The 7,959-nt window shown below is 42.7% G+C and overlaps 1 protein-coding gene across 1 annotated transcript; it reads right to left on the bottom strand.

Moving 5' to 3' along the window:
* Nucleotides 1–609: 609 nt before the first annotated feature.
* On the bottom strand, nucleotides 610–7,307 carry LOC110000995 (ribose-phosphate pyrophosphokinase 2). The gene is made up of 7 exons (XM_065952032.1): nucleotides 6,973–7,307; nucleotides 4,114–4,297; nucleotides 3,138–3,236; nucleotides 2,672–2,796; nucleotides 2,235–2,408; nucleotides 1,819–1,978; nucleotides 610–1,699 (listed from the first exon to the last, which is right to left on the bottom strand). Exons 1-7 carry the CDS (start codon nucleotides 7,092–7,094, stop codon nucleotides 1,607–1,609), a joined length of 957 nt encoding a protein of 318 aa, XP_065808104.1. The 5' UTR covers nucleotides 7,095–7,307; the 3' UTR covers nucleotides 610–1,606.
* Nucleotides 7,308–7,959: the final 652 nt, after the last annotated feature.

The following is a 7,959-nucleotide window of genomic DNA, read 5'->3' as shown; positions in this document are numbered from 1 at the left end:
TGTCTCCCCTCCTCTCATCGGCCTACAGCTGCACATTCCTGTAGAATGACGCCCCCTGGTGGACATTTGAAGTCATACTCCATGCATGGTTGAGCAGCAAAAAACAAAACAAAAATGCAATTCAGACACAAATATGGTTCAGAAGGAAAAAGGTTTTTTTGCAGGCATAAAGTAAATGAATCAATAAGAGTTGATTGTAGTAAAAATAATTATAAAAGCCATTAAAATAAGTTGAGCAATATAATTATATTTGTCTATATCGTAATAAAACTAAAGCCCACTTTCTGGGTGATTGAGAAAAAAATATGACGTCATTGTGATGTCATCAGTATGCTCGCAGCTCAGGTTTGGAGATGACACACTTGGTTGTGTGAAAAACTGAAACTTTTCACATGCAGGATCTTGCAGATGTATTTGTGTTGCATGATGGGAAATGTAGGATGCAACGCTGCTTCATCACACAAGAAGGATTCAAAGCAATTTCAACATTTGTTGAAGTAAAAATCTCTCATCCCCAAACTTTGACTGAGCTTTAATTGTTAAACGTCTTTATGTTCTTTTTAGATTTACTCACCAGATGAAATGAAGAGCAGAACACTTTCTGTCAGCCATTGTCAAAGCTTTATTGTCAACAAAACAGCTTGAAGTGTTACATATAAAAAAAAATTAAATCATGCTTTTTTTTAAATCCACCAACAGGCAGAGAGTGAGACCTGCCTCGTCTGAACTAAAGTGACCCGTCACAGCCGGTTCTGTTTGAAGACGCTGTGAAACCTTGACATGTTAAACACTATTCTCAAGCTTTGGGCTCCTTTTGTTTTCGTGACCTTTTTGAAACGTGGGCGCAGCACCCATAACACCTTGCATCACACTCTTTTTTTTTTTCTTTTTCTAATCAATAACAGAGCTGTCGGGAGAGTTCAGTTCTCATTGAATTAAACAGAAACAAAGGAGGAAGGTTGGCAGCAGCTTATTAAAGGAGAAATCACAGTTCAGAGGTGAGACAAAGTTTGAAATCAACTCCTGTATGAAGCCAAAATATTACAATCTTTAGAGCGCGAAGAGTTAAGCTGTATTCAAATCATCTTAGCAGCTGTTAAGGCAAACACTCAGGGGAGGAAAGGTGCACATTTTCACATTTTGAACTCTTTTCTTTCTTATTCTTTGAAGCTTAAAAAGCCTAAATATGTCTACTTGAATGACTTGGTGGAATGGTTTCTTTTTAAGTGAGGTACAAATCATACATCATGTTACATCATGGACCCTTTGGTTAAAGTGAAGGCCAGGCCTCGGGTGTTTTAAGGTCGGACAAACTGAAACAAGAGAAGAAGGAGGAAAAAAAAAAAAGGAGGAACTCATAAATACAACTTGAGAGATGATATTTGTCCTGTGGTGAAGATGTCAGAAACAACGATCATGTGGGCGCGACATTTTTAACAGTCACATTTGGGAGTTGGCCAAAAAAACAAGAACAACAAAAAAAAAAAAACAGCAGGCCGTTTTTTTATTTCCCCGGCCTTTTTGGAGGATATGTGGCAGAAAAGTGCCCGGCCGAGTGGCTCAAAGTGGAAAGAGGACGAGGAAACGCTCCTGCTCTTTTTTCTTTCTACAAAGGTACGTGGCTGAAGAGGTAGGACACGGACTCGCCGTTGTGGGTTCTCCTGATCGCCTCCGCCAGGATCATGGAGATATCGATGACCTGGAGGAGACAGAGTCCAACATGTGAGGGGAAAATAAAAACAAGAAGCAGCTCCTCTCTACCTGTGTGTATAACCCCCCCCCCTCAGGTATCACATGTCACCAAGGTGTGTTGTGTACCTGTATTTTGGGACACGCCTTCATCTTCTCCTCCTGTGGGATGGTGTTGGTCACCACCACGGCTTCGAACGGGGCGCTGTTGATACGAGAGATGGCCGGACCGGAGAAAATGCCGTGTGTGAGGATGGCGTACACCTTCACGGCTCCAGCATCAATCAGCCTGAGAGGAGCGGTGAAAACAAAGTGATTTAAAAAAAAAAAAAAAAAAAGATATGAAACTAAAACTACAAACATGTCTCTAAATCTTATCAGTTTAATATTAATATGCAGCAGTTATCAGCTTTTACTGAGTAACACTTCACAGACTGTTTGATTAAATCAAACCCAGATAACACTGACTGCCCTTTGCTTCTCCAGCTCCACGTCTGTGACTCCTCACACACTCACACTCACACACAGATTTGAATTTAACTGACTTGTCGGCAGCGTGGCAGATGGTGCCGCAGGTGTCGGCCATGTCGTCCACCAGGATGGCTACGCGGTCTTTGACGTCCCCGACCAGCACCATGCGGTCCACCTCGTTGGCCTTCTTCCTCTCTTTGTGGATCAGAGCAAAGTCCACGTTCAGGCGGTCGGCGATGGACGTCACTCTGGACGGGGAGAGGGACACGCACGACTCAGAGAAAACACATTCACCTGCTCCTCAGATGTTCTTTTTTTAAACTCTCACTGACATGTAAACACATTTTATGTATATTTATAAACTCATGTCATGTTGCCTAAGCTCTCAGATGTGTGTATAGGCAGCGCTCCACCTCCACACTGCAGTGCCATTAAAACACCTTTCATTTCTTGGGTGCCTGTGAGTCACTGTGAGGTATCGCACGGCCCCTGAACCCTCGCCGACTCTTACCGTTTCGCTCCACCTGCATCTGGAGAAACGATTATACAATTCTTCCACTCAGGAATATTTTCGCGTATCCACTGTAGCACCGCTGGTTCTGCATAAAGGTTGTCTACTGCGATGTCGAAAAAACCCTAAAAAAATATATGACACACATCACCAAGTTACTTTTTTTTTTTTTTAAATGTCTTTTAACACAGATGAATATTTTAAAACTGAACACATCATTTCGGCTTCAGCTCCTTATCATTTTAAAATCACTTGAAACTTTATTTCTGAGTACTGTCCCTTTAAGGCAGCATCTGAGACTTCTCCCAGTCTGCTTCTGACAACTTTAACTTAGTGAAAATAACAGAAACTCCCCTCTAGATAGCAAAAACTGTCACGTCCCTGCTTTATAACATGTGGTGTTTTAGAGCATGCTACACACTGACAGTAACACACAGAGGGGTGGCGTTCCTTCACACACACTGACCTGGATCTGTGAGGCGTGCAGGTCCATGGTGATGATGTGGTCCGCTCCGGCCACTGACAACATGTTGGCCACCAGCTTCGCCGAGATGGGTGCTCGACTCTGACAAGCATCAAGACATCAAAACTGAATTCAAGCCCCATGCAGGCACCATCTCTGACATTCTTCTAAAGTTGAGATTCACTGATTTTTTTAAAAAAAGGTGCAAAACACTCGACCACCTGGGCTCGATTGGCGGAGCTTTATTAGCGCGAGTGCTCAGAGGAGCCGTGACTCGAGCTGAGGGAAGAAATGTGAGCATCATAGAGCTCAATCCAAGTTGAATTTGTAAGTGCAGCGTTTTGCACTTTTTCCAGATTGAAATTCAACATTCTCACATTTCAACAACAAAATCGATGGAAGATTTGACTCATCGCTTCTCATCTCACAGATTTCCTAATCGCCTTCAAAACCGGATTCTCAGTTTTGTGCAGGAAGACTGTAAACTGCCCTCACAAATGTTGGGTGACCATGCAGATGAGGTAAAGCGAAGTCAGTGACCCGCACATGTCAAGAGTAATATTAGAAGTGTTACTTTTATTGACTGCAGGTGAAGAGACAGCATGGACATCGGAGTGCAACATAAAGATAATGACTGACAGGATAAGAAGGTTGAACGATCCAGTTTGTGAGACTGCTGGAATGTGCGACGGCGCCGTTTTCTGACTTATCACGTCACTGCAGACTTTGTTAGTATGTCGACATGCAGTGCAACTTGTGAAGCACTAACTTTGATCGTCCAGTTTACGATGAAACAACAGTGCTTTTATTTCTTATTTAAAACATTAAAATTAAAATGTTATGGACTCTTTCAAATGCTGTTGTATTCATGCATTGTATTTACCACACTGAGTTGGGATGTGCATTTCTATAAAAGTTCATATTCAGAAGTGACTGAGTAAACATACAGGGGTTCATGTGCAAGTGTGTGCGTCTCCACCTTGTCTTTTTTGTCCTGCCGGGCGTAGGGGAAGCAGGGGATGACGGCGGTGACTCTGGACGACGAGGCGATCTTGCAGGCGTTGATCATGATGAGCAGCTCCATGAGGTTGTCGTTGATTTCGCCGCAGCCGCTCTGCACGATGTAGACATCCTCGCCGCGAACGCTCTCCCCGATTTCCACACTGTTTGGGACGACAGGGAGGGGAGACGAGTCAGACTCTGACGTTTGAAAGTTCAGGAGGATGTGAGGACGAGAAGAGGAATCGAGTGATAACCCAAAGCACTGTTTTCTGTACTTTGTTTCTTCATCATCTATGGAACATTTAGCAGCAGTGACTCAGACTAAACCTGAAGATGTCTTGAATTCTAAAATGCAAGTTCAGGCCTGAGCATCGGCGCTCATCTGAAGAAATCTGGAGGTCAGGCACACAATCACACACACACACACACACACACACACCAAGGCAAGCCACAGCTGACGTCAAAGCAGGCAGCATGTGAGTGTGTGAAACATTCCTGAGTGGGACGCGTCCAGGTTCCCCCCTCGGCCTCAGTCATGTGATCAGCGGGACATGTGCAGAAAGAAAAGAGTGAGAGAGGGGTCTGCCTGTCTGTCTGTGCGGTCACAAGGTTTTCATAAGAGGAGGCCGCACAACACGTCTGTAAAGGTGGTGGGTAAAAAAAAAAAAAGGGCTGACACTCACATTGCTCGTTCTGAACAAAAAGGAAAAACAGAACAAGCGAACACTCCCCGAGTACGAGCTCGAAGCACAAAACACAACAACTAAAGATCGCTTGGAGAGGAGCGCACAGAGAGGTCAGAAAATGAGGATTAAACTCAAACATCAACAGGCTTAAAATCTTTTCACACACATTAAAAAGGTCAACATCAGAGTCCTGACAGAAGAGTGGATTTTGTAAACAACATGATAACATATAAAAGGCGTGTAGGGCGCCTGAAAGCGGTTGGATTTTCCTGCCGAGTGGGAGATGTGAGCCTGTAACAAATCTGTGAAAAACGTCAAGATCCATTAAAAGTGCACGATGTGGGAATCAAAGTCTGAGGCCACGGTCCGCTGCTGGAAAACGGGAGCTTGTGGACGGGTAGTGACCGAGGTAGAGGTCGGGTGAGGAGCTCCTTCGCTTTGAAAAGGAGCCAGGGCTTCTGATTAGGATGCATCCCCTTTGGAGGTTTTCCAGGCACTCCCAAACACTGTGTCTGTGTTGGAGCAGTAAGAAGAGTGGTTTATCACCTCCCCGTGGGAAAGCAAATCCTTGTTTTGTTTTAGCGTCACCCAAAAAAAAAAAGATGTGTTCCCTGGAGAGAATCCGCACGGCAGCGTCCTGGATTTTAGAGACATGGTTGAAAGCATTCACAGCAAAGAGGGGATGAGATGGTCGAGGCCCTTTTGGAGGCTTTGACACCGTTTGATCTGAGGGGGAACCTGTTGTGTGTTTGAGGCTCTCTTTTGGTTCACAACAAGCAAAGGAAAGATTCAAATCAACGTCCAGAATGGATGCTTTTATCCAGCATCGGCAATACAGCGAGTGTTTGACTGAAGAGTTAGATCAGGGATGAGCAACTGTGGTCACAGCGAGGGGCCACGTTCATTTAATTCTCACAGCGAGGGGCCAAATTGTAGAATACAAAAACAATTACAGTCAATTATGTCTCAAATTTAACTCAACATATGCCAGTTGTCAAATATTATTATGGATATATTTCTGGTTTTCATGATTTCATGGCAGATTTTGTCTTGATGTCAAAATTGACCTGAGGGGCCACATTGACGGCCGCATGTGGCCCCCAGGCCGCCAGCTGCCCACCCCTGAGTTAGATTACATGCCTGGAAAGTTGAATTATCACATCTTCGGGCCACAAACACATGTTGAATGCTAAAACAAGCTGCATCTGACAGTTCAGTGACGAGTTCAGGTCAAATAAACATAAACCAGCATGGCGTTTAAAGGTCGCCTGCATCAGGGTTTAAAAACAGGCTGCACAACTTTTAAATGTGTTTACAACAGGAGCTGCAAGTTGTAAAAAACCTCAGCAAACTGCAATATAAAAAAGGCCTAGAAGCTGGCGTGCAGGCAGTCATTAAGTCAGTCACATTGGTTAATAAAGTGCATGTGATGTGAGCAGTGGTGAATTAACTCATTTCCCTTTTTAAATACATTCTTCTTCACATTACATTAAATGCTCCTTCTTTTTATATAATGCTTCCAAAACTCCACATAAGTTCACACTTGTTGCATTTCATTGCCTAACCTCATCAGATGCTTGTTAAGACAGAAGCAAAAAGCAGGAACCAGCTAGCTGAGGTGTTACGTCGAATTCTGCTCCCCCGTAACAACACGTTCCCACCCAACAAAACCAGCTCAAGAATCAAACACCAGCTGCTGCAAACCCATTTTTTAGAGTTAATACTCGTAGTTAAAACGAACACAAAGGGATTTTGGGAATATTTTGTTACTGAAGTGCAAAAATTTGGCCCATTTCTCCGTTATCACTCATGACACCTCGAAGCTAGCTGAGTTAGCATGGTGCGCAGCAAGCCACTACAGCATTACGTAACTCCAAAACTCTTCTGTTGTTGTCAGCGTGGTTTAGTTACACAGTTACACACAACAAGGACACAGAAGAGGTAGCGCGTTGAAGTAACTGTCCTATATAGGAAGCAGAAGTTAGCTTCCTTGCCTGCCATGTTTACATGTGGCTAACTAAGTCACGTGTATAGTAAACTATTGTTAGCTTCATGCTAACATCTCCACATGGGATGCATCAGCGCAGCTTCTTCCACCGACAAAATGCATGACTGAACGTGATGTAAGGAGGGTTTTTTTAAGTGCTTACCACGTCTCCTGGTTGCTGAATTTCTTGGTGATCACTTTGCCCAGCTCCAGTCCCAGCCGATCGGCTACTTTCTGGGACAGGTCGTGGTGGGAGCTCCCGCTAAAAAGCACGATGTTAGGCATGTCCGGGGGGGGAAAGAAAACACGCGGCTGCAGCAGCTCGGTGAGGAGAAGAACAAGACAGAGAGAAGATGATGATGATGTGACAGGTCGCCCCCCTCTGAAGGGTCGTGGAAAAAGGGGAAAATAAACGCGTTAATGTTGCAGCTTTAGCATTGCGCTGGTTGCAGGCGGTGGGGACAGTGTGCAGAGAGGAACTATGAGGACAGTGTGTGCACCGTGGAGAGGAAGTGCTCTCCTCCCATTGGACAGAAAAACACTGACATAGATGAACACTCATTATGAGGTTGGTTTTTTTTTTTAAACACTTGAATCTCTTCTACAAATATGTATATTTGTCTTAATTCACCTGATGATGCTGTGATTTGATTATGTGAGTCACTTTGCTTTGCTTTATATTCATTCAGCCTTCATACTCCAGAGATATAGTAAAAAAAATAAACGCAACCATTAAAACACACTCATGTAAAACAGTTACAAAACGTGCTGTATTGAGTTTATATATATATATATATACCCTATAAGCTTTACCGATATAACCAATATATTGCATTATTATATTATATTATATAACTGCACTCTGCATTACTGTGGTACAAAACTGCTTCTCTTCTCTGCTGTTTATCATACCAAGTCACTTTATCTTGTCATTCTCTGCAAATACTGTCACAATTCCCTGCATAGTTAACTTCATCATTCATTTTGTACTTGTATATACCCCCTATTTTTATTTGTATTTATTTGTATTTATTTTTTATTTTATTTTATTTTATTTTATTTTATTTTATTTTTTATTTTTATTTATTTTTTTTAAATTTAATTTAATTAAATTTAATTATTATTTTTTTAATTTATTTTTATTTTATTT

Source organism: Labrus bergylta, chromosome 24, assembly GCF_963930695.1.
Source record: "Labrus bergylta chromosome 24, fLabBer1.1, whole genome shotgun sequence".
NCBI classification, from domain to species: Eukaryota; Metazoa; Chordata; class Actinopteri; order Labriformes; family Labridae; genus Labrus; species Labrus bergylta.
Note: the sequence above shows the minus strand (reverse complement) of the source record. Positions and strands in the feature narration are given on the sequence as shown.

What these genes read in the sequence shown, in the direction of transcription:
- LOC110000995 (XM_065952032.1), bottom strand. Translation starts at nt 7,094, where the DNA reads ATGCCTAACATCGTGCTTTTTAGCGGGAGCTCCCACCACGACCTGTCC. An exon ending in TTCAGCAACCAGGAGACGTG is followed by an intron (nt 4,298 to 6,972) that starts GTAAGCACTTAA and finishes CGTCCCAAACAG; the next exon opens with TGTGGAAATCGGGGAGAGCG. An exon ending in AGGCGTGTCCCAAAATACAG is followed by an intron (nt 1,700 to 1,818) that starts GTACACAACACA and finishes TGTCTCCTCCAG; the next exon opens with GTCATCGATATCTCCATGAT.